This window comes from Corvus hawaiiensis, chromosome 9 (assembly GCF_020740725.1).
Source record: "Corvus hawaiiensis isolate bCorHaw1 chromosome 9, bCorHaw1.pri.cur, whole genome shotgun sequence".
In the NCBI taxonomy this organism is placed as follows: Eukaryota; Metazoa; Chordata; class Aves; order Passeriformes; family Corvidae; genus Corvus; species Corvus hawaiiensis.
The window spans coordinates 16712793-16740152 of NC_063221.1; the positions used below are offsets into that span (position 1 = coordinate 16712793).

Genomic DNA, 27360 nt, shown 5'->3' on the forward strand with positions numbered 1-27360 from the left:
ACAGTATTTCCAGTAGACTCCAGAATAAAACAAGTTACTTTGTTTGACAGGACATTACTTAGATTTAGCGACATCGAAAGCATGTTTAAAATAAATGATGTATTTGTTCAGAGGTTGGCTGAAGTTCTGATAATACGGAATGCAAGATTGGAAAATCTTTAAGGGGAGGCTTGCTTTGGGGGAGGAGGTCGGGTTGTTTTGTTTTTAACCTGCACTATGCTAGAATGCTGCTAAATTACACATTCCTTACTTGCTGGGAGGAGTGTAAACTTCCCCTAGCAAATTCCTTGGAGGGTTCATGCATTAAACATACTTGTGCAGTTATCATAGTTCTCATAAATATGCAACATATGTGTATGCATTAATTTAACTCACTCTGACACTTGTGTAGAATATACAGACAACAAGCGTTTGCAAATTTAAACACAGGAGGGGTGGCTGATGTGGGGGGAGGGCTTGGCAGGGGTGTATGTTCCTCCTGTAACACATGCAGGCATTTCAGTAAGGGTTAGTAAGATTTGGGTGCTTTTCCTTCCCTGTAAACTGGAAAAAAAGTAGACAAAAGACAGACTGAAAATGTATAGGCTTATGTATTTTGAACAGTCTTTGTGAAACTGAATCAGTAGTTTACCACTTTTGTGTTAAGGCAGAAATCTGGTAAATATTGGGTCATATCATGAAATGCTGCAATCGCATCTATGATCTTCAAGGAATTTGTTTGGATTTTACTTCATTAATCCCACTGGGGTGAAATCTTGTATGTTGAGATGGGGAATGTCTTCTTTCTTCAAGCAAAAACCCCTGAAGTTCCAATCTTTTTCAAGTATTTCTTAGAAATGTCTTTTAACACCATTCATATTTGGCCATGCTTTATCATAGGAAATAGAATACGGGTGCATGTAATAGCCTCAAGTGTTTATATTGAACTTGGCATGAAAAATGCAAGCCTTTTTTGTTTGTTTTATTTGATCAAATATTCCTGGGGAAGTGAGTGCGTGTGTGCGTTTCTGTACTGATCTGGGTCTCAGCTGAATGCCAGGAACTACTGAACTCTTACAATAACTTTCTCTTTGGCTTTGGGTATCTTCACTGCTTCAGTTTCTCAGTTTTTAGAAAGGAGATAGTTGCTTCCTCATGGAGCTGTTTGTTCCGAGGAAGAGTTTGCAAAACTCTAGAGATTTGCACCAGAAAAGTGTGTATAGAAGAGCATAAAAATTATTTTAAGATGGAAGCCCCCCTTTAGGTATATTATCAAGTCCTAAATTAACAGAGGATTCTTTTATTATGCCTCTTGGTTGAATGTCCCTGAGCTGCTTCAAGCATGCAGTCACAATTGAAATAGTTAAGGGGAGAGAGGAGGGGCATATAAAATTAATCTCATGTGAATACTTAGGATTGAATACATATGAATACATGGAATCAGAGTTCCTGGCAATGGATTCACTATTGTTGTCGTTGACATCCTCATCCTCAAAAACTTTAAGATGTTACGCCTGATACAGATGTTTAACATGTGTTATATGAAATGAAGACAGGAAAACTAAGGACTTGTCTATATTTTTATAATTTTGAGTAATGCCACTGAGGCTGTAATAATCCAAAAGACCTTTTTCCCCACTGTTTAATCAGTGCTACTTGGCAAAAATTTATAATAACTTCAAAAAATTTCCTTTGAGAGTAAACCTGATATTAAAATGGCTGTTAGCTCCTGGAATAGGCTAATTATAATGGGCTGATCCTGAATTCAGGATAGTTTTTCTGTGTCACAGGATTTTGGGTTTTTAAGACTATGAAGATCTGGGTGATGAAGGTGGTGAAAACCTAGTTCGTTTTGCCTATTATGCTACACATTTACTGTATTTCCCAGTGTGTTCATTTTAACTGTTTTCAGAAGTGTAATACTACAACAGCCTTACCCAAGGCTATGTCAGGGAAAAATGTTTTGTTTCATGCTCAGGCATCCAGAGATCCAGGAACAGCCTTGAGATTCAGCTCAGATAAAGGGGCCACTTTCTGGGCGTATTTTAAACATGCAGACCTGCAGCACCAGAGCCATGGTCAGAGGGGGCCTGGAGGTCGTGTGCCGACAGCAGGCAAGAAGGGAATTCAAGGTTTGTTATTTGACAGCTGGAGTTAGTGAGGATTTTGTTACCTATTCATTTGTTTGAATAGGTATACACCGCTGCACATGGGTATATTTAGTACTTCTGGTAGGTCAAAGGCCTTTGCTTTGAAGAAAAATAGTTGCTGCTTTAGAAGAAGCAGCTTTGAGAGATAAAACAAAGCACTGTGCCTCTGCCAAGGTACAGACCAAATCTCAGCATTGCAAGGGTATTTTCCTTTCCTTGCCTCTTCACTTTCTGACCACCTTGGCTTGGCAGCAGCAGTGGATCTCTAGCTATTGCAGCAGACATGCAGGTTTCAGTGCGAGTATGTACAGGGGTTTTGAACCTTCAGTCTCTTCAGCTGGCCAGCTCTTCTGTTATGCTGAGCCCATCCAGGTTATTAATCACTTCACCCGTTACTTCTTGTTCCTTGATGATGTGTGGTTCATGAAGTTATGCAGAGGCAACATAATCAGCCATAGTGGGCATACAGAATGACAGTGGAAAATGAGTTTGGCCACCTGCAAGCCTCTTTGTCAAATTCGAGGTTGACTACTGCTTTTTATTGTGGTCTTCTTGCATGGTGTGTTGTGAGGGAAGAAGATCCACAACATAAGAAGATCGAGAATGGGAAGTCCAGATGAATTACTGCTTCCACCAGTGCTCTGTGGCAGTTAGGTCTCAGAGTCAAGTTGTGGGTGACACTACGGCAAATGTACTCCAGGAATACCCTGTAGTTGTTGCTTGGAAAGCAGGAGTTCCTCATCACATGCATCTCTGATCGTGGGTAATTTCAAAAGCTTGCCCACAGCTTGTGGTAGCTCCACTGGCTCACCAGAGTGGTTTCACAGGCTGCTGTTACTCCCTTTACACACAGCCATGCCCAAGAGCCCAGCTGGAGTATTGGACTGAATCAGAAATTAAGCTCATGATAGACCTTATAAAGCCTTAAAGATAGTGGCAGCATGCTCCACAGAAATCATAATCATTCAGTGTCTGTCTCAGATAACTCCACGTCTGCTGAAAGCCGCAACTCCCATGCCGCTGATACACTAAAATGACGTTCATGTCTTAATTGCCTTGATTGATGAACATGGCATTGCCATATCTTTAAGAAGTGGAGTTTGCTTGTTTTTTGAAAACCATCACAATGCTCTTCCCCCTCTTCTCTTCGTTATCACTTTTGAGGCTTCTGTGCTTGCATAAAATAACACCTTTTTTAATGTGCCTTTTTCATCTTGTTTGTCTGGACCGCAGTCTTTGCGTGTTGTTTTTAGCCAGCTCAGGATTTGCTGGTCATTGGACTTGGCAGTCATTTCAAGTTCTGCCCACCAGAACTGCCAGAGGAAGTCCTGTGTTGGCCAGAGAAGCATGTTTGTACAGAGCCGGCTGTCCTGCGGGAGCGTGGCTTGATGCGTGTCTGCCCTTAAAGAGGCAGCAGTGACATCTCATGACTTGGAAAGTGCTGTGCAAACCCTTGGTATTTTCCGTTTTTAGCAATGGGACTGTTTGCTGTGTGCAGAAAGTGAGCCCTGTTCTCAGTTCAGAGAGCTGTGTGGAGCGGTGTCTGAGGCCATGCCAAGGCCTACCACAGAACGCTGACGGGTTCAGAAGGAAAAACGCCAGGATGAGTTTTCTGACTGCTCACAGTTTTTGTGTTTGCTGTCTGCTGCTTAAAGCGTCACGTTGGAAGCTGTAAACTGGACTCTTGTTTTCCTCTGATGCAAGTGCCTGCAGGTACTGATGTGCTCTTGCAGGGTTGTAGAGAGCAAGAGGGCTGCTGCTGCTGTTTACTAGATGGACTCTTCCTGTCTCTCTATGGCTTGCGTGTGTAAGCACATTGTGCATCTGTGCTCACATGTTTCTTTCAGGCAGATGTGTGTTGATTTTTGATCATAGACTGTGATTTGTGTTTGTGGTCTCCAGTTCCCTCAAAGCTTGTATCTGATATGTCTTAGAGTATTTATAAATTGCTACTCTGTCTGTAATTACTTTCCCCAAGAAAAGATAATTAAGGAAGTGATGATATTTCCAGAAGTCCATTTATATCACAAACCCCATGGTCAGGTTTCAGTCTAGCTTTGGGCTCATGCATGTGTGTGTGAGATATTGGAGCAACATTTGTCGTGAGTGGTCATGTTTATGTTGTTCTCTAGAGTGTCTGTTTGAACCAAAAGCTGGAATTAATGAAGTCATTCTTCTTCAGCTCCCAGCACAGGGGATAATTTCCAACATAAATTGTGTGGACCTTGCCATGCATGACAGTCATGCTCCTGTATCAGCTGATAAAGTAAAACCATGCTATGGCAAGATAGGAAAACAACAAATGTTTTAATTGGTTGGGTGTTTTTATGTTCTCGCTTTTCAATTACACTCGACTTTGTGTTTCTCTAGAAGTCTCTTATTTCCCTGTGAAACATAAGCAAAGTATTTATACTTTTTATTTAAAGGAGAAGATGCGAAAATAGCACCACCATGAGGTACAAATATCTGAAACTTTAATTGCTTGAAAAGTTTGAAGGAAATATAGGTAGTTCATAGCTGATACTGTCTCTTTAACAATTGCTATGGCAATTTATAATAAAGAAATATTTTTATTATGATTAGAGATCATTCCATATGTAATAAACATGGTGATGGCAGTAGTTAGTGTTCCTGGATGAGAGGTGGTATTTGTTGATGACTCAAATGCCATCAGCGAGGGATAAGTATTAAGAGCTGTCACCATTCTGGAGATAACCAGCATTCTCTTACCCTGAAGACTGTTTGAAGTCTGGCTCACTCTTCCATCATCTCTCAAGGAAGCACAGTGTTCATGTCTTCTGCATGAATGCAGTGTGTTAGTGCGTGTGAATATGTACATAGGGTTTCGAGGCCTCTTGGGAAAGTGACTCTGTCTGACATTGGTTTTGCAGAGAAGTACAGTGGCACTTGCTTTGTAGATGTCTCTTCAGAGTAGGCCATTGGAACATGCCGTCTTTCCTCTGCTAATTGGGTTTCAAGTGATACTTGCAATGAAGTAAATTGAACACTGAAAATGCACCTGGAAGCTACATGGAAAAATACTGAATGCAAGGAGCAGCAGTTGGTTCTTTCTTGCTGGAAAGCAACCCAGTATTTTCTTCAGTAAATCTCTTTTCAAGCAAGAATCAGCAAGACAGTGTAGATATGAAGTGCATAAAATGGCATCATTGTGCAAGAATATACTTGATAGCATCACAAATACCTTCTGGAGGTTTTTGTCAGATTTTATGGTATTGATTCTGCAATTATATAGAGAAAAGAGTAGTCTTACTTATAAGGCTAGGCCTGATTAAATGGAAAATCTGGTTCCTTAGAGGTTTTGGTGTTCTTTTTTTCTGTGTAGTTAGTATCATAAAATCATTATTTGAAATATTCCCCAAATACTCCTTTGTTTGTACAGAGATTAAAAGTTGTGATTATTTTTAAGTTTGACAATAAGAAAAGAATTGGGAAGATTGAAGACCCACCCCAGGGGAATAGAAAGACAATATATTGGTGACAATTACTTTTAATCTTCTGAAAGCAGTTTCCTTTGTATTTAATTTCTAATATTATTTGTGAGCAAATGTAGTACAGACACATATTTGCACCAACTCTTACTTGGGCTGGTGAGTTACTGACAATAAAGTAAACAAAACTGTTTCCTAAATCTGGAGCTGCTGCTAGGTTTTCTGTTTTTTATGAGTCATGCACACATGCTGTTCCTTACTCTGGCTTGGAAAGCAAGAATTTAATTTTTCATATCCAATAAAGATGTGAATGCTGCATTTTACACTCTCCTGTGTGACAGTGCCCTTTAAAAGACACCTGTAGAATGATGTTTCTTTTTTCTAGTCATCTGGATTTATGTGTGGTCTAGCTGCAAACCATGAGGACCAAATTCCTTTGTGTGTGGAGGCTTTCAAATGGCATAACCCTTTGTCCTGCAGTATTTCTGTCCTCTTTTTCATGTTTGTTTGTAGTATTTACTTGTTTTCTGAAGCCGTATTATATCAGCCTCCTCGTCTTCCCCACCTGCAGCTTGTGAAACAGTGGAAAGTATGATGTTAAACCATTAAGGGTTTACCCTGAGATTTGGAAATTGTCTGTTCAGATTCCAGTTTTGCTATGATGCTCTTTAGACACTGTGTGCTCTGTTACATTTGCATGGTGTTTTGCAGTTGAGATGAACTTGAACCTGCTGTGTCAATTCTACCCTCAGACCTGGTGTGGATGGGATATGCTAATACTGTCTCTGAATACACATGGTATTCAGTATTAGTACCAAGCCTTGATTAACAAGACCTGTTGAGAGGCAGTATGTATTGATACTGTAGTGATACATTAGTGCAGCCCTGTCATTTGTGGCTGGGTGGCTAGCACCTATCTAACTTTCTACAGGCAGTAGAAACTTGGGTGTACCTGGAATAGCCTGTGTAGATTTGTTCAGAAGGCCCCAAATGCATTTAAGGTAAATGATCCTGGCAGAAATTTGTTATACATCTTTTATCTCTCAGTTTAAGAAGCATTTCCTTTGGGACATGAGCCGCTTTTTAGTATGTACTCATATTCTCTAACATAGTTAATCCCCTTTACACCCATTTTTTCTTTTCAGGGCATTGGGTACCCTGTTACACAACTACCTGGTAATAGTTTAGGGGTTGGAGAAGGGAAGGCAAATTAAAATTTGCAGCCCAGATGATGCACTGAAGAAAAAACCTGGATCTGCAATATATGTACACATAAGTATGGAATAGAAAATTAGTTTCATTTCTGCATGAGTCTTCTACCTGAATTGTTGAAGTAAAATTTAGTGTGATGATACCATTTTTTTGAATAGGCCGCTATCAACAGTGGGGGGGATGCTGTACTTGTGTACAGGGACAGATCCTTTGCCCTTAAACAGATCTAAAGCCAGTAAGGAATTTTCCCACAAAATGTATAAAAGGAAGACTGTCCCCTCAGGATTCATTATATGCCATGTGAATGGCGTTGACAGCTACTGATTTATGCAAATCTGAGCAAAGCATTGTGTTTTTAGGACTCAAGTGCTGGGAAGCCTGGCTGATCTGCAGAAGGACGCAAATGGTGTCCCTTAATCTTTGGGAGCCTGAGCATCTAGCTCAGGTCACAGACAGAACTGGTGAAGTGGTCCCAGCTTTGCACTGATGGGCATGAGTTTTCCATTGACCAAACCATGGGGCTGGTCACTGTGGGCAGCCCTTGCTCTCCAGGTGACCAAAGTAGGGGTTATTGTGTGAGGGTTAGATTTGGTTGGCAGAGCTGAGCAGAGCTGCTTGTGCAGAGACTGCTTTTTTTTGCTGCAGATGGAATTTTTTGAAAAATCTTATTTTTCAGGAGAATTTTGATTCTCAAAGCTATGTAATACAGAACACATTCAGTGAAAATTGAATTGAAATATATATGCACAGGGAAAGCTGGATTTTATGTAATTCAGGTAAATTAAGCTAACATAGGCAGTGTGTGTATGGTATCTACATAAAATTTATCAGTAAACCCTTTGGGTTGTACTTTCAAGATGATTGTCACAGAACTGTCTCAGTATGACTTGCAGTAATACAGTCATTGCCCTTTGTGTTCTGTCCTTATACAAACCCTCAAGTTTTCTTACTCTTAACTATTCTTGCACTCTGAAAGTAATACCCCTTTCTATTGCAAATAGGACTTCAATAACTGTCCTGCTTTTGTTCTAAAGGGCTCCCTCTCATCCGACTGTTGGATACAACTGCCAAGTCAGTGTATGGGCAGAGGTCAGTTTTCTGTCTGGTTCTGATGATAAGCCTTAGATCTTCCTTAAAAACAATGTGTTGCTCTGCATGGAACAGGTGCCAAACTCAGGGTGATGCTTCATCTGTACTGAAGGTGAAGGGAGCTGTGTTTGGTTCTTGCCTTGAACATGTTTTGAGGCTGCCATTTAGCACCTGAGGTCACTTGTTCTGTTCAGCCTAGAGAAGAGGAGATTGAGGGGAGACCTCATCACATTCTACAGCTTCTTCATGAGTGGAAGAGATGGGCAGGCACTGGTCTCCTCTCTGTCGTGACCAGTGACAGGACCCAAGATAATGGCCTGAAATTGTGTCAGGGAAGGTTTAGGCTGGTTATTAGGAAAAAGTTCTTCACCCAGAGGGTGGCTGGGCCCTGGAACAGGCTCCACTGGGAAGTGGTCACAGCCCTAAGTATGACAGAGGTTAAGAAACATTTGGACAATACTCTCAGACACATGGTGTGACTCTTGGGGATGGTGCTGTGCGGGGCCAGGAGTTGGACTCGATGATCATTGAGGGTTCCTTCCAACTCAGCTTGTTCTGTGATTCTCTGATTTTTCCTCTGAATCATTAATAATGGGAACATCATGCATAATTCAAAATAGTTTGTTAGCAGATGTTGGCATGTTCATGTGCTGCAGGACTTGATTTTTAAGCTCTTTGTGTCTAGCACAGCACACCCTGACCTTTAACCTCTATTGCAGGACAAGTAGGGGTGGAGGGAAAAGGAGTTTTCAAACACGTTTTGGTCAAAGGTTTTTGAGAGTACTTCTTAATGAAGAGAGTGCAGTGGGCCCTAGGTCATAGCTGGGCACTCCTTATCAAGTTTTCTCTACTCTTGTCTTTTTTTTTAATGGAGCCTAGTTTTCCAGTCTGGGTGGTAGATTGTAACGGTCAAGAGATTGTGCAATAGTATTCTCTTTTTTTATGAAGTAATGTATGGGACCACATCAGTCTCTGGTTTAATGCCAGTAGCTTCAGTGGAATTATGCCAGGGGTGAATCTTTCCCATGATTTTTAAAACTGAGCTATAACTGCTGTTTTGTCAATCTGATTCTCTCAGTACTGTGTGGGCGAGAAGGTCCAGGCAATGCCAATCTATTTGCAATCACATATTTAGGGTAAAATAAGCAAAGGGTTGATTTTAGAATTAGAGTGTTGCATGAGCCTTGGAAATAAACTACAGTCCCCCACGCACCTGGGTAGATGCTACCAGGGACTCAGATCCATTCCCTAAGGATTGAGTCGTGCCTCATCCTGGAAGTAACAAAAGGTCTTTTCTCCCCTTGTGCCTCATGCATCACAGCCCCCATCCCTGCTCTCTCCCAAAGGGGCAGGTCCCTGCCCCAGCAGCATCCATGAGTGCTGGTCTGGCAGAGAGAAGGTGGTGTGGTGCGTCCCTGGCAAGGGCTGTGAAGGTGGCCAGCATTGGGTTCTGTGGGAGAAAAAGGAACTGTCTGTGGGTACGAGTACTTTCTTTTAGTGCCATTGCAGTTTCCCTGGAGTTAGTGGTTTCTTTGATACTGATTTGAAGATTGTCTGTCTGATTGCTGGGATGAGTTTTCAAAAACTGGTGCTTGCTCTGTCTGTACAAAGAGTCTGCACTGGAGAACCTTCCTAGAAGGGAAGCAGTAGGATCTCGTGTGCTTTTAGGAACGTGCTTATACACTCATTTGATTTAAGAGTGCAAATATCTAACCGTTTGAGCAAAGTTATGTTCAAGCAGTAACACCATGTGTACATACTTGGAGTTTCTTGGAAAAATCAGCAAACTCTCTCTCAGAAACTGTTGACTCTGGAAAGCTGGGCATTGTGATCTACTAATAGCTGTCTTGGTATCAAATCTGTAACACAATATTCAGTGATCATAGCAAAAATATGAGGGGGAGGAAAAAACAGTATTCCATTTTGAATTCACAGTCCATGTCTAAAGAATACACTTTTCCTTTACTTTAATTTTAAAAAGATAAGTATCCTTCCCAAAGTAATTGATGAACGCTTCTGAAAAGTGGCGCAGTACCAGATCCCACCACTTGAGGTGGATTAATGGATTAATCCTTGACTGAATTCTGTTATAGCCAGTGTACCAACATTATATTTTTTCAAGTGAATTTCAGTAGAAATTCCTAATCTCCTATATTGATAGACACAAGTGAACTGTAAAAATAAGTTTCTTCATATTAATTTCTTTGACTTGCAATACCAGAACAAATTATGTCTTATAAATATTGTATTAAGAGAAAGAGTGAGAACACTTAGGGCAGAGATAGGTACAAATTTTCAGATTTCAGCTCTAAATTTTGCCTGCTTTGAATGAGTTAATCATTGCAGCAGAGTAATGAGTTAAGATGTCATAAATCCATCTTTACTGCATCACTTGTAAGTCAAAAAATGTGCTTATGTGATCTGAGAGTTAAAATTCTTTTTTTCCTTCTTTTTTAGAGAACAGCTGTCCAAGCCTAGGCAGTGTAATTCAATACAACCCTGCATATTTTGTCCTGGCTTATTAGCAAAGATTTGTAATGGCTGTTTTGGAAAACGTGCTATGAATTTATCTAAAGGTCTTCATGCCGGAATAGTTAATTCAACCTTACAAATCCTTGGCACTTAACTTTTATCTTTTTAGAACAAAACACAGAGCCTGTGATTTGATGCCTTGAAGTCAGCAAAACAAAATGGTACTTTAACAGCAGCATTTACTTTGATCACTTTTCAGCATTTGTGTCCTTGCCTTTCACATAGTACAAATTGCTTTACCAGAGTAACAGGGCAGGAGCCCGTAGACTGTTTTTGTAGTTGGTTTCTGTGGTGATACTCAGCCTTCCATGAAACTCTGATCTCTGGGGACAGAAGCTTCTGCAGCCGCCTTAACCTTGCTGCTGCTGGAGACCTTAAAGGAACTGTGTGCAGAATGTGCAGACAGGGGTGAGCAGCATGAGTCCGTACAGAGACAGCTGCCTCAGCAGTGCCAGTGAAGGTTTGATGGACATTGTGCCTGTGAATGGAAAAAGGCATGCTAGCAAATAGGACACAACAACTCTGTGGTTCGCATCCCAGTTGTACTTGGATGCTTTTTAAAGATGAATGTGTAGGTTTTAAGATTTTCAGAATAGCTTTCATCTATAATTTTCACCTATGACCAAACTGTTGTATTCCTCACAAGTTAGTCATGTATGATTTGGAGGAGTGCGTGCCAAGGGGGCCCAGACGTGAGTCTGGAAGAGGAGCTTCCTCTGACAAACAGCTGCTGAAGTTGAGCCTTGGTGAGAGGACCATTGCTGACACACATGCCCAGAAGGTCTGGCCTAGCTACTCATTGCACAATGCAAATGCTGGCTGTGCAACAGCTCAGTGATCAAATGAGTCCTTCACTGGGAGTGAGGAATGTGTTGGACCACACTGACTTATTTTCCTGTACTGTTGTGCTGCTGTCTGCTTGGTTAATGTGCTGTCTCTTAATATGTTTTTAAAATAACATGGGCAAAGCAATAGTAGCTGCTTCTTAAGTGGACTAGGTGACCTAAAAATGCCCAAGTCCATTTAATGATTCTGGTTTCCTTTTCTTTTGGTGTTGTTTGACCAAACTGGTCACAGAGCTGCCTGAAGACTTTGAATGAGGCAGAATGTTGTTGAAAAGTACAAAATATGTGTATTTTATAAGCTGCTTTGAAAATCTGGGAATGGATGGATAGTGTGTCTTTTTGGATCCCTGATGTTATTTTTTTTAAAAAAGCTTATATGGCAGTTTCAGAAAAAAGTTAGAAATTTTAACACAGAACTCAATGAATTTGGAGTTTCACACCATGTCTTCAAAACACTGTACAGCACTGAACACACATAGGATTGGTTTCTGATGGGGTTCCTGGGCAAGGCTTCACATAAATATTTAGTAATATGGATTTTGCCAGTGAAAATACAAAAAGAAGGAGAAAAATCATAGTTATCTCTTGTGCTATTAATTAGAAACATTTTGTTTGGTGGTTTGAAGTGATCCAGTGTCTTTCTATTAATTTGTGTTGTCTTTAGAAGGTGCTATGAACTTTCTAGACATTTGAGAAAGGATGTGCCTTGAATGGCTCTTGAGCTGAGACAGAAAGGTGTGTGGGGGAGGGGGAATCACGTAGGACTCAGCTAATATATGGTATAACTAGAGCCACAGTGGGGGCACTGTAGCAGAAATGACATTTTGTTGAGATTGTTGTAGAGAGAGTAAGGATGAGGATCTTGCACTGCATTGCTGTGGATGGAGGCAGCCATGCCAGAAGTTAGCAAAGGGGCAAGTTGGTGGGAGCATGGATGTGGCAGCAGAAAGCTTAGCAAGGCAGAGCTAAAGAGAGGGCTGGTGTCATGCTGGAGGGGCTGGTGCAGCTGAAGTGTTGAACTTGTGCTTGTGTTGACATCATAACTTTTAATACCTTAGAGTCCTGCTAAGCCTTTCGGTCTCTGAAGCAGGAGTGGGAAGAGGACCTCTGATGCGTAGTCAAAGTTCAGGCTCTCACTTGGACCCTGCAATTCAAACCACTCTCCCTCACATAAATGCCTCTCTGGTGAGCTCTTCTGACCATGCCCACTGTACTTGGGCTGAAATTTCATGGGATACCCACTGACTGTAGTTATGCAAGGTAAAACCCAAATGCTTGGCAGCAGGGTTTTGGCATAAATATCTTGAGTGCTGGTAGCTCCCAAGCAGTTTGCTTGAAAAACTTTCCAAGAACCAGAAAGAAGTCTCATAACAGATATCACTGCTGTGTATCATCAAGCACTGTGTGATGCAAGACACTTGTGATGCAAGACAGTGATGTTGGAGCAACTCTTAAGTTCAAGGGGGGAAGTATTTATGCTATGAGGAGTGTGTTAATTTTGTACAACTTCTCAGTGGGAACAGTCACATTCAGACTTGGCTAACCAGCAGGTAGGTTCCTCAGCAGTGCTAGCTCTGAAGCAGAAACTGGTTATGAAAAACATGATGACCAAGATGGTCCTGTGTGGATACAAAAATGCTGCTAGCAAGGATTTTCTTGCTATTTTCCAAGTCCGTGAGAGACTTTTCTCTCTCACAGAAGATAGTAGCAGAGTTCCATAAACAATGAAACACCTGCAACCTTGAAAAGTCTTGTTTATGGTATAGTAGAAAAATATTTTGACAATGGATGTTTTAGGATTTTAGCCAATCACACCCAAGGGGTGGCTGATCCTTTGTCCAATTAGACTACGAAGAAAAAAGTCTTTAAAAGAGTTTGTAAAATAATTAAATCAATCAATCTTGCTGCACAATTCCTGCCTGCTGGATCTTCTCTCCTCCTCCCTATGGCTGCGGGACACGGTAATATACCCTAGGGCATTTTAGTAGTCCTGAGCGGGTTTTTTTCAGTCTGTAAAACCAAGGTGGTTTTTTTTCTCAAGACTCAGTTTTTTGCTGAGTACTCTGTTATGCAAATAAATGTAGTGACAGGGAATATATATGCTAAGGAATATAGTGATGGAGGCTGCTGCAGAAGCATGGTCACATGAACTATATTCTTTCTCAAGTTTAGAACTAGGGATATGAATTTTTCATTGTGTGTTTTTTTGCTTAGTTATGAGCAAACTGAGGAGTACAGGAATGCAAAATTACCTTTATTCGGAAAATTTTCACAGAAACATTTCATTTAGTTATGAAAAAAGTTGATTCGGCATTGAAGTCCTGTAGCTTTTCTCAAGGATCTGCACTTTTCAGGCAGAACTGTAGGAAAATTCCATTATGTGGTATAACTTATCCTACAGTTTCAGCCAAAGGCATGGATAGGTACATCACCACTTCTGCATACAGCTCAAACTTTGTTGATTATTTCCATGCATGAATGGAAATAATAATGTATGTGTGTATTATACTGCATCTTTAATTTTCAAAGCTAAGGGAATAGCAACTACAAAGTCTGATAGTAGATCCAGTTGCAAAGAGTCTCTGATTTTCTCACTAAGGTAGTATGATTGCTCTGTGCTCTCTTGTGTGACTAAAACAACAGGAAGGAATCTTCATGAAGTCTAAAACATCTGTCTTGTCTGATAGATGTTGGCTTTGAATAAATTTGTCTGAGATCAGTTGAAACAGAGGTACTTCTCCATTTCCTTATTATGCAAAGAACTTGGCCGAGCTGCTTCTGAGATGAAGTTTTCAGAATGTGTTATATGTATTTATCATTCCTGCTTTTAATAAATAATGGATGTTTTAAATAGCAAAAATTTTTTGAAGTTTCTAATAAGAGCCATATCTTTTACACTGACTTGACATTCTAACAAAAATACAACCAGAGTGCAAGCCCAAGCTGAGTGCTCCTGTTGGCCAGTGCAAGAGGATTGTTACTGGTTTTCTATTCTTGTTTATTTAAGCACATAAACTATATTGTAAGTAATTTCATCAATATCTAGGGTCAAAGGAAACCAGTTATCATTGGGCATGAAAGTACGTTGGATGCATTTTATGCCATTTGAAGCTGAAAAAAATCAGAATAAAATTTGAACTCATATTTGCAAGGTCAGAACTACAAAAGATATAACTGGACTACTTTACTAAACTGAGATTACAGTATTTTTATTGTTTTGTAAGAAAACATAAGCCCAGAACAAGATAATTACCTTTAATAGTTTAAACAGCTTATTAGTAATTAGCAGTGATTACAGCTCAAAAGCTACAAGAAAAGAAACAAGAATGCTTTTTAGTTAACATGAATTTAATAGTGGTTCTAAACACCTTTTCCTTTTTCCTTTCACCTCTCCATTTCTAGACCGAACAACAAAGCAGGAGTCTTGTAAAATGAATAATTTCTCTCTCATGTTCAGGTAACAGAACTACTTTGGCTCTATAGGTGATACAGTAAAGCAGTTTCTGTAGCTACAAACATGGTTGTTTGGCATTTCAGGTCTCTGTCCTCCCATTAGGATTGAGAGCACTAGCACCCTGCAATTTGCTAAAATGAGGTATTTTATTCTTTAGAGGCAGAAAATGGAGAGAAATGTGGTTCTTGGTACTCCGTGGTACTTAGTGTTTTCTTTATGAAATGTGTAAATACTACCATGTCTTCTGCTGGAGAGGCCAGGTGGTGCCAGAGGTGGCTGCAGAGGGCAGAAGATGGCACTGCCTGGCCTTCCTGAAGGCAGGGCTGGCACTGCCCGGCTGTGGGCCAGGAGAGGAACTCATTCTTTAAAGCAGCTTGGGTTTAGTACAAATATGGATTTACTCAGCTTTCCAACAAGTTTTTATCAAGCTTAACAAAGAGGAGGACAGGGATGTCCTCGGTGCTCCCAGAGGTGTGCATTTGGGGTTTGATGTCTCTCACTGTGGGGACTGGGGACACGTTTGGTCAGTGGATTGTCAGAATCTGGTGCATTCTGCTTGTAAGCAACTGCTACCAGTTAGTGTGGGAGCACAGCCAGCTGTTTGCGAGCTTTTTTTGCAAGGTCTTAAGTAGTGGAAAAAGGTCTTTCTGCTGTCCTCTGGGTGTCTGGGACCTGAGACCAAGGCTTAGTGTTGACTTTATAGTGATGGTGAACTTTTCAAGAGGAAATAAATAAAAAAGACCAACCAACAACAACCACCCAAAAAAACCCCAAAAAACCAAACAAAAAAAAATCCCCAATGCAAACAAAAAACCCCCAACCAAACAAAAAAAATCCCAAACAAAAAAAACAAACAAACAAAAACCCACCCCCACCCTTCTTTTTATTTTGGAAAAATTTGCAACAGTAATAGGTACCTAGTTTTCAATTTGGTCTCTAGCTTTCATCTAGTTACTTTACTGGATGAACCTCTGTTTACTTTAATGTTAAACTAATGGTTGTTTGCCACTTTGTAAGAATCATGCCATGAACTATACATAGTGGCTCTTCTTTATCTCCAATTTACTTTTGGATTCTCTAGCAGGATACAGAATTAATTCTGAATTACCCATGTGCTCATTTCTGTTTGCCACCACTCAAACTGCTGGTTGTGTTCATGTTTGCTTCCTCTATACATTTTTTAGAAAGAGTTGTGATTGTCTGTCAGGGAACCTGCCAGTCACCAGTATTGTGAGACATCAGCTTCCCTGCTCAGTCTATGGTAGATCATCTCTCCACTGCACACTAAAGGGTTCTTCCTATAATGTGGGATGAAGTATCAAGCTAAACCCCAACTGCTTAAACAGCTTCTTAGGTGCCACAAAACCACTGTAATATCAACTGCAAGTCTGTATATGCTATAAATGGACAGGCTGTTCTGTCATGTGTTTGGTTATGGTTTTGCCCAACACTGAAGCCTTTCTAGAAGGGCAGTGCCGGGATATGAGGAGCTGGGCAGGAGGGACTTCCAGCAACCACAAACTGGTTGCTTCAAAGCCACCTGTAACTGTTTGCCTCACTTCCATGATGTCCACTTTCCTGGGATCATTTACCCTGTTATCTTTTTAGTCTCTGAACACAGGCATTTTCTTTGCCTAGTGTATGTTAAAATTTCTTTTGGAATTCCTTCCATAAAGTAGTGTAGTGCTCACTTGTGTTTCTGGATTTGTTCCTCCTGTTTTTTGTTTGTTTAGGTTTTTTTTGTTTTGCAGGCTAGATTTATGCCCTTAATAGAATCAGCACGTGAGGTTTTATACTCTAAGCCAGCTTTGTAGACTACCATCTAGAAACCAGAAATCAGAGTTTGCTTTGTAATTCTTTTTATCTCCATGTTCTCCAACTCTCAGCTTAGTGGTTTGACCTTTTGCATAAGCTATTTTTCATCAGCATTTGCCAAGGTTTTCTTTTTAGCAGTGCTTTGCAATCATAGAGCACAAATGTTAACTATTTCATATTTTATTTTCTCTGTGCTTTGTTGACTGATTTTTGTGGAAGTAGATTAGTGTATAATCTTGAGTCAAGACCTGAATGCTAAAAGTCATAATATGTATAAATTACCTTTGATTCATTGTTTCAAATTCCAGGAAGTATTTACATATTTCTGTGTTTTTCTGTAGGTCACGTTACATTTGAATCCAATTTCATCAGTGCATATCCACCAGAAGCCTCTGGTGTTTCTTCTCAACTCTCCTTTGCCTTTGGTCTGGAAGCTAAAAACAGAAAGACTGGCACCTGGAATCCGAAGAGTTTTCTTTGTAAGTGTACACAGTCCTCTGGCCTGCTCTCTATCATAGCTGCTTGTCGCATAAGGCGTGGAGTTAATGGCATTCATTTCGAAATTTTTCAAACGTAGATTAAAAAAACAAGTTAACAGCGGGTCAAGTTTCCTTGTAGGGCTCTGGGGAACAGTTAGGTGGTAGGGCAAAGCAGTTTGGGAAAAGTAGCCAATTACTTGTTATGTGAATTTAAGGAAAAGAAAGCAAAACTGCTTTTCAGAATCTGCACATCATATAGTTATTAATACTAACAGCCATTCGAGTTCAAAAAGCTGTGAGGTTGTAACAGATTCCTGATTGGAACTCTTAACAGTACCATAAAGCAAAAAGTCTCAAAGCAATTGGAAATATTAAGAGTGGATGCTAGTTGTGTGGTCTGTGACCAAAACAAAAATTTGTATGTATTGAGCTCAATATGTCCAGTTACGGTTTATGTCTCTGATGAAGCTTTGGTCTATTGAAATGACCAGGCTAAGCCCAGAATGAAGTCATTTTTGTTTCTCAGAAAGACTGGAGCACTGCTTATAATGCAAGATCCAAATATTACCTAGTATTTGTAAATCATGTCCTTACAGTTTGCCAGGACATTCAAGTTTGCTATTTGTAGTGAAACAGACAAGTTGTTTGGATTAAATTTTTGATGCATGACATCATGTCTAATCATGAGTTGTCTTTATGGAAGTTACAGCTTTCACTATATTCAACTCTAATTGCAGAACTAAACTTGATTATTTTTAGCGGTATCCTTATAGGGCTTCATTTTGCTCCTCCAGCACAGCTGACAGTGGTAGGCAAGATTGTTTCTGCAGCACCCAGTAAGAACTTAGTTGTGTCACTGTGCATCAGCAGGACAGGAAGATGGACCATGGTGCAGCATTAGAGCGCTGAGAAGGGGGCACTGCTCTCTCAGTTGACCTGGTATGGTGGTGACACTATTAAGTGCACGAAGAGTTCTGTCACTTGCTGGACACTGCAAGCTTTCTGGAATTGTCTTTCTTTTTCCTGTCATCAAGGTGTAAGAGTAGGAGTACCCTTGATATTTTGAACTCTGAAGGACTCTGTCCTGTTTCCAGTACAGTGTGTTACTGATTGGTGCCAAGAACATGGGCTTGTTTTTATTCTAAGGTATTCACAATCTTAGGTTTTTCATTGGTGTTTTGGAGATTCATTACTGTTATCTTCTTGTTGACCATTCCTGTTACATGTCCTTAATGCAACCAGTACAGTTCTGGTGTGCTCAGAAAATGGCTGAGGAACAACATGCGGAACAACAGTGTACCACGTCCTCATTCCTCTCATTGACAAAAGAAGCAGGATCTTTCATCAGATAATAACACCTTGGACCTACTTTCAGTTTAGTTTTGACCTTTTCCTACAATGCATCATCACTCCCATTTCCTGTCAACTAGATTTTGCTCAGCTAGTTTGTGTTCTTCCTCTGCACCCAGGATTTTCCCCCTCCCCTTACCTTGCTCCGGACCTGGAGAGATGGTCTTCTGAGACTCATCCATTTCTGCTCAGCTGATTGTGCTGGAGTTCAGATGGTGATCATGCTGAGCTTGCTTGGTTTGTCTCAGTGGGGCTTCAACAGCCTGCATTAAGGCTTAGGAAAAATAGGAATGTGCCCAAGGCTCTGACTGCCAAAACTGTACCATTAGATGTGTGTTTGCTTCAGAAAACTGTTTCACGCTCTTCTGGTTACAAGATTAGGCTTGAAGATGTGAGCAGCAGCAGTCATAGTCCTTCCCAAACAAGAAGTTGCCTGACCTCAAGAACTGCCCTGATAAACTTGGCCACTGATGCTGCAGGAAGGAGTGGACTGTTTCTCAGCTGGGGCAGGAGTACCTGGTAGGCACTACAGATTTCCTGCTGTGTTGGGGGCTCAAATCAAATGCCTCCTCTCAAAACTGTACCTCTTAGTCTCTGCTGGTCATGGTAAGGGCTGAACAATGTGGTGCCTTATGCCATCCTGCCAGCCTGTGGCACTGGGATAATGCTGCTGCCCATGGGAGCTTACCTTTTTTTTGCAAGGGACTGAACTGGGTCTCAGTGTTAACCCATCCCTAATCCATCTGAATAGCTCTCCATAACAATTTTGGATCTCCTTAAGTGCCATATGAATTTATGTATTTTTCCTTCCACCATATTAAGGTTTGTATTTTTCTTTCCTACAAAGAGCTCAAAGAATGAGATTGCAGAATGCCAGGGTGTTGATCCACCATTACCTCTCCCAGTTTAATCCCTCTGGTCCCTCTCACTCTGAAAGTTCACTCTGTTTTCTTTTCCTAAGGCAATATTTTTGCTGTAAACATAAGCTAACTTCAGTCTCTTACCAGGGATTCATCAGCCTTCCATGACCCAGTTTCTCAGTAGCTAGGGCAACTTGGGATGATAAGCCATGAGGTTACGGGCTGAACAACTTTAAGTGTGGTCATCATCTGTTGCTTTTCCACAATTCCACTCTGCTCACAAGGACGAATGCATTGTTTTCCCAAAAGCTTTCTGAAAAAAGAGCACAGAATCATGTGGCATAGAAAACATGAAAAATGTGGAGGAAATCCTAGCAGCACCTGTAGACAAGTGCAGTATGCCAAATAGAGGTCAAGGGGCTCTAGTTTTGCATAGAGCTGTTTGCCTGTGTTGAGCTGTGCTAGTTTGCAAACCCTGCGATGGTCTCTGTCCTAGAAAAGGTTGTCCCTTTTCAGAATCAAGGGTTCTTGATTTGGGTAAGCTGTGGGGCAAAGGGACATACTGCTTCTGCCCTAGTTGCAGAGAGGTTCCCTGCCTCTGTGCCAGAGCCTTCAGTAAGGTCCAGACAACTGACCCTGGGACTGTAAATAGCAGCTCCAAGGGTTGCAGAGTGCCGAGCATGCTTCCTTGGCCCTTGTTTAAAAATACTTAGCTCTGTGGCTCTGACTTGTTCAGTCTCCTTAAATGTATAGCCAAAACAGAAAATTGAGTATTTTGAATCATAAAAGATTTCAAATTCAAAAAAGCTTTTCTAGTGCCCGTGAATTCTATGCTCAAAACAGAAATCTGTGCCATGCATACCACAGGAGTGTCATAACAATGTTATTGTCTGTCTCTATGGAAGTCTTAGGCAAGATATTCATTGACTTTCCAACTTTTCCTTCAGACTTTTCAAACAATACATTCATTCACAATTTTATTAATATACTGTATGTAAAGTATGAATTGCAATGACTTTCACTGATTGAGTCCTAGTTAGAATGGTAAGTAGTGTAAAGAAGTTTAAATGACAACTTCTGGGACTTGTTGCTGATAAAGACCACGTTGCTAGAGCTAGGTCAAAGTTTTTAGTGAAAGGATCATGTAACCATTAGTGAAGTCCTAGGTCCTTATTTCTTTTTAATATTAGCTTTTTTTTTCCCCATGTAAAGTATCATAATAGTGTTTTCAAATTGTTACAGGGACATGTGCTTTGAGTAAGTAAATAACTAAATAAAAGTTACAAATTAATTGTATTATAAATTCCAGGGTTATTTCTAACAAAGGTAACTCCAGGATACGAGATAATTAATTGGAGCACAAGTGCTGTTATTAGCCTTGTACAGGTGGAGAAACCAAGGCACACTGAGCTTAACTGATGATTGTACTGGAGCAGAGGGTAGAGTTAGGGCTGTGTGTTCCTAGCGTCCTCATTAGCAAAATGGTCTGTTTCCTTCACTCTGTGAATTTATTGTTTGAGTTTCCATTAAAGCTAAGCTGCCCCAGGAAAGGATGAAAAGATTTAAAGCTTGTGTCAGCACATATCCAAAAGACCAGGAAAATACAGGAATACTGAGTTGGGCTGGAGTTTAACTTCTTATCACATAGTTCAAGCTTGGATTTTTGCCTTGGGCCTGGTCCTCCATCAGTTAAGAAGCTTAAAATGAATGTGGGAGAAAATCCAGGCTTTGGGTACATGGTTATAATATAGGGGAAAGCACAAATTACCTTCTTGGTAAACACTTTTTCAGTATGAAAATGTAGATTTGATGTATACATGTGGTCTTGCACTTATTTTTATCATGTAATGCACATAGTTTCACTCAGTGACTTGTCATGTGCTTTATCTTCATGGAAACAGCTCATGGTTTCATTTTCACAAAATGTCTACTGGTGGCTAAACCTCACAGTGGAATAAATTGTCATTAAAATTAAGTTGCATGCCCCAAAGTGGCACTGAATGGAAGCAGAGTGATTCTCACAGAGTGACAGTACTTTGGAGGAAGCCATCATGACAGGGCATGGCTGCTGAGGGAAGTCGTTCTTCGCTGTTCTGTTGCTAGTGTTGTAATTTTGCTGCTCAGGGTGCTTTCCCCATCTATAAATCAGAAAGAACACCAGTGAGTACTCTTAAGAGAAAATTTGGGCATTTTGATAAAAACCTGACAAAAATTTTCTCTGGACAAGAAAGAGAAAAGAATATATGGTGTCTACCTAGTGTGGTGTTAACAATACATTTAGCATGGACAGGGTTATTTTCAGACTCTGCATGAGTTACTGTATATTGACGGGTGAAGTAGGTGATGCTGTGAAATTATTGTAATTTTAGTAAAATAAGTCTTGAGTTTATTTTCATAGTGTTAAAAATAAATGTACCTTAGTATCATGGCATTTCAATCCAAAAATACCTGAAATGGGTTAGGGCATGAACTGCCTGACCTAAGTAATTGTAAATCATCACTTCAATTACTGGTGCATGTTGTCATATTAGTCTGATTGTATATTTGTACATGTCACAAAAATACAACAATTTGGGAACTGGGCATTTTCTGTTCAGATGTTCATGGGCTCATCACTCTGAAGAATACTGCATGGGTGTGAAGCTCTGTTCAGTTCAGCAAGGGGAATGCTTGGCATCTGTGCTACGTTTTGTTTTTTTTCCTCAGCAGGGAATAAATGCCAAAATTGCATTATGAAGGGGAGTGGGAGAGGAAGTTGAAGGACATCTTCACTGGTGATTAGACTGGTTAGGTTATGACAGATCACAGTTCTACGTAAGCTAGACAGCTGCTGTAGAAACTGCTTTTACCTGTGATCTTGGTGCAGGTCAGTATTGCAGAAAAACATTACCAGACCTCTTCCACTACCCCCCTTTTAAGTTTTCATACAGCAAAATAGTTTCCTTCCTTCCCATCAAGTCGTCATTTCTCTCTTTCCCTAAAACTAGTTTATTGCTAACACGTCTTGGCAAAAAACCAGAAGTTTTATGAAACTGTACAGAAAGAGGGTTTTATAGGTGCTGCTCAGCATGTTATTTTTTTTTTCTTTATATATGGTAGCTTTTTCAATTGCTTTTATAGCCTAGGAATGTCTTTACTCAGCAAGTGAAAGTAGCGAGAATTAAATCAATGAAAGAAAGTTCCCAATCCTTTGTGATTTCCTGTTAGAATAGATCCAAAACCCCTTAAATATCTACATATGTGATTATATGTAATATATGATTTAAGAAGCAATGCTTCAGCTCTCTCTCTGATTTAGTTATTCAGGCAATTAAATGAGTAAGAGTTGTAGGTAAGAAAACACTTATGCAAACAAATAACCTTGCAAGAACTAGGAGTGAATGTGTGTGTTAAGGTAGTGAAATGGAAGAAGCAAGAGCAGTAGTGATAAATACAAAAACAGATCACTTGCTCTTGGTTTGAGATTTGAAAAGATAAAATAAAAGCTTTAAAGAAGAAGAAGTGATAGAATGAAGAGTTTAATTATTAGTCATTTCTGTATTTCTGAGAAGAAAAAAAGCCATGTTCTTATTATTCCAGCCAACTGGTGGTTTATTCCTCTCACTTCATGAAAATATGGTTCACATATTTTGGGTCACTGCCACCAAACCACAGGCTGTTCTATGGCTTGCACTAGATTTGGATGACTGACAAAACTCACTGAAAAACAAGTGCTATTTGTTTTCCTGTGCCTAGTATTTAACGGGAAATCAGGAGGCTAAATTTCCAATCACTGGTTAAACAGACCCAGATGTGAAGAAGAGTGCTCTGCTAGGAGAAGAGTGAGGAAGGATAGGAAATGCATGACTAGTGATAAATTCGCTATTAATAGTGACCTTTCACTATTCAAAGTAAAAACAGTAGATTTTCACTGTTGTGTAACAGTGTGAAGAGGAATTTAAAGGGACATTTACATTTTGCTGTAGAATCCTGGGGTTTGGGGTTTTTTTTATAGATCTTCATCGTTCTTCTACTCAGGAGCTGGAAATAATCCTGTAGTTGCCCTTTTCCACTTGGAAGAGTTCATATCCTCCCTTCCCCTCCCCACACCGTTTCCCTGCCTTTTGAAAAAATGTGAAAATTAGCATTATGTGTCTAATTAAAAGTGTTTAGTAAACAGTAACTCTTACTATGCTTTTCACAATGGTAAATTTCCCTATAGACTTTGTCTCCTGGCATGATTCAACCCTGGCAAAATACTGCTTTTCTAAAGTCTATATAAATGGGTTACTCCCAGAAGTATTAGGGTGACCTCAGGCTACATATGGTGGTGATTCTTATATTCTTGGCAAAAGAGGGGAAGGATTTTGTCAGCAGTAGGAATGGCAGAAAATGACAGGGTAGTAAATACATGCTTGAAAATGATGCATGTAAAAGGAGTTTAAGAGTACAATAATCCTAGTAAGGCATCTTTAAATATCTAGAGGGTTTGAGGGTTGGTTTTTTTCATTCAAAGCTTGCTTCAGGAAGACATTTCAGAAGAGAAGTGATATTTCTGGCTTAGGAAGCAAGATATAGTACATGAAATGAGTATGCAGAGCCTGGTAAAAAAATTCTGTGTGATGTCCCAAAATAGGGAAATTTTATGATGTATAGGTATCCTCTGCTTTCACTGTAATCACTTTGGTTTGGGCAGAAATATTTCGAAAATACCAACTTGCCAGTAAATTTCACAGGAAACTAGGCAGGTCCTTGTGCCTTAGCTTCTTCTTTTGTGGGACTTCAAAGGGCTGCATTTTTTTGGGAGCTTGGTTTGCTAAGAGTGTCATGGAGTTCATACTAGATCCCATGTGATTAAGACATCTTTCAAAATTCAAGCTTTACTGCATGGTGTTTGTTTCAGCTTTAAGAGTGGGCTGTCTCTGTGGGTCATTGCTCCAAACAAAACTTCTGTTAGGAGTGTGGATAGGCCAGATCTGGATGATGCTGCCTCTTGTATCTCCTGCTGATCTTTCTCATTGCTGCCTCTGATCCCAAGCATTCCTCCTACTCCTGGTCCCTCTAGGAGCCCAGACCTATCACTTTCAGAACCAAGACAGCTGGTAGTCAGGAAGATGTGGACTTTAGGTTAATCCAGGCTGCAAGAGTAAGGAAACAAAGAATATTCTTGCATTTAGTGGTCGAGGTGTATTCCCAAACCAGTCTTGCAGGAGGCTGAAGGACCTGGAACAGGCACCTGTGATAGTCTTTTCTCTTCTGTATGGTCATGGCTCCTTCCTTTCTTTGTTTGCTTCAGTAAACAGGGGCTTAACCAGTGGAAGTTTACAGAAGCAGGCAGTGGATTTTGGCAGACTCCTGGTGTTAGTGACGTGGAGATAATAAATCACAACAGGTTGTGTTACTGAGTCACTGATTCCAGTGGAAACTATAGCTGCAGTTGCATAGATACGCTTTGATTCTCCCCTTCACTTCTTCCACTAAATTGACTCTAACTTGAAACAGAATCCCTGGAAAAGCTTCTGCTACCTTATTTTGCTCATATCAAACAAGTGTTATGTTGAGTCTATTAAGGTGTTGTTAAATTAATGTGAGATGAGTGGACAGTTACCTGTCTGCAATTAATAAACTCCTGAGCCTTAAACTTTGGGAACAGATTTCCCCCTTACACAGATTTTCTTGTTTGTTTGTTTATCATTCTAGTAACTGTTCCTTAGGGGTTTTGAAAGTTGCACTTGATTTGACACAGATTCAGCTTTGATGGAAAATCCCAGGATTTTTTTTCTAGCTATATAAAGATGTGCAGGAGTCTGCTCTCTGATCTCATAAGGTTCTGCTTTCATCCTGAGAAAACATTGTACGGCCTTGGTCATGTAAGGATCTTTGGTAGCTGCCAAACTGAGCATCTCCTAGGAAGTAGAATTAAAATTGAAAATGTAATTAAGATAATGCTGCTCTTATGTGTGTTTTTTCAAAATGTGAAAACTGTAAGTGGAATTTTTTAATGACTGCATGTGGTCTTGAGAACACTAAACTGAAAATGAAAAATTTTGTCATTGTCTGAAAACATCACACCTCTGTGGCTGTAAGGACTATGCAAAGTTGATGATTCACAAATGCGGCATGTAATTTCAAAAGCAGCATGTTTCTTATTTGTTGAAGAGAATTGTTCTCTTGATGATTATAGTATGTTGTATATGGATTTATTAACAACAAAAGATACATTTTTGGAGTACCTGATATTTCTCCATCCATGGCTTTATTTTTCCTCTGTAAGTGGATGAAAGCACATCAAAGTACAGTATCAAAAAACACCAGCTGACTCTGATCCCCATGTAGGCCGCTCTGATAGTTGGTTGAAGTCTTTTAATTTTATTCTGAGCAGATATACTCCTCTCCTACATGTTCCACCACAGGTCTGATACTGCATACCTCAGATAAAAATATGAAGGATGCTGCTTCTTTTCCTTCTACTATATTTGCTTCAGTCATGGATTTAGGGGTCGATTAGTTGGTCACTTGTGCTGGCAGGCCTTTCATGGGTAGTGGTGTAGCTGTTGTTGTGAGAGGAGGGATTGGTTCATGCTGTGTGGCTGTGGACACTAAACTTTGTATTCTGAGTCATGTCCCAGAGGTGTCTACCTCTCTCTCTCAAGGCTAAATTATGAACTTGTTTCCTACTTGGGAGTTCTGAATTATAACTACGTTAAATACTTAAAATGTTATAAAGCATGATCCCCCTGGATCAGATTCAAAGGGGAAAAAAAGGCAATAAACATTTAAAAGGAGAGAAGGAAATAGGTGAAATAAGAAACAGAATGTGCTATTTTGTGTGTGCAGTATTCACACTCACCACTGTATATATTTGAGATGACTCAGGTTTGGTTCTGGGAGTTGTTTCCTCTGGGGAGTAGTAACTTCTTACACTTCTGCCAGGTAACTGATGTCCTGAACTACCATGGCAGCCTTGCAAGGGCAGTTTATGCAGACTGGAACCTTTTCTTAAGGAACATATGAAGGCTGTCCCCCCAGCATGAAGGGTGTATGTTTCCTTGCCTTGCTATGATGCAAAGAAAATTTCAGGCCCTATTTTCCCCAGTGGTCAGCAGGGTAATAGTGTATGTAACCAAAATATGTTTCTAAACACATTTTGTTTTTTGATGGAAGACTCAGGTTTTGGTAGCAAATTTTCAATATACTGTGCTTGATCCTCATTTCCTCTGAGGAGCAGCCCTTTGAACTGCGGCTCTTGCTGTGGTTAGTGGCCATGGCCAGTATCTTTTGGTCTTGCAAACGGATTTTCCATGTCCAGTTTCTTCATTTAGTCTCAGAAATGTGACAGGACATGTAGGTGTACTCAGCAGCAGAGGATGTTTCCGATGCATTCCCTTTTCATGTCCTTGCAACAACTAGAAGAAATAGCGTGGGGGCACTTTTTCCACTCTGCAGCCTCAGAAAGTAACCACTGAAGGAGTTGAAGGGAGGAGGTAAAAGTATCTGTAGCAGCAGTCTCTTAATCACTCAATCAATGCATAATTAGTGCTCAGATAAAAATTGAGGTATCCCCAAATATTTAAAACATTATTTGACTTTAATGCTTTGGCTTATCCTACACATGTTAGAGCTGCTTTTGATTTGTTCTGAAGAGTAAGTAGTTAATGTTCAAGGCAGGTGTTGAAACAGTGATGGTTGCCTTTTTTGGAAGGGTCTGTTGAATTCTTTCCAGAATAAATAACGTGCTTGGCTCACTTAACCTTGCCTTAGGTCTGCGTAGTAAAAATCCCAACATTGGCAAGCACAGCAGAACTCTGCAGTCCTTTCTAAAACCTGGCTAGTGGAACCAGCATTTCAAATAGACTTCAGCATGTGATTGAAAAAAATAAATATGATAAGCTTCATGTTTATTTAAAGATGTTTACTGTATGATCACTTAGTGAGGATGCTTATGCCAGACTTTTTAGTTGCTCTGCTTTCTGTCTGTCAGTTCCTCTCTTATAGAACTTGGTAACTTTGATAGGATCTGTCCCTCAGGAAGACATTTGTCATGATGCAGGATGATAAAAAAGGTTTTCAAGTTTTAATTAGTAATAATGAAAAGCCAAGTGTATTCTGAAGGAAGACAGCTGTTGTGTTAGCATACATTTAACTATCTCAAATGAAAAATACAGCA

At 40.1% G+C, this 27360-nt stretch overlaps 1 protein-coding gene across 3 annotated transcripts in view; it reads left to right on the plus strand.

The window, feature by feature from the left end:
• The window catches only part of TGFBR3 (transforming growth factor beta receptor 3), a 118503-nt gene that overhangs the window by 50852 nt on the left and 40291 nt on the right, over positions 1-27360 (plus strand). For all 3 annotated transcript variants that reach the window (XM_048312715.1, XM_048312716.1, XM_048312713.1), the window contains exon 4: positions 16867-17004. In XM_048312715.1, coding sequence (XP_048168672.1) covers positions 16867-17004 — 138 coding nt within the window. The remainder of the gene's footprint in view (positions 1-16866; positions 17005-27360) is intronic.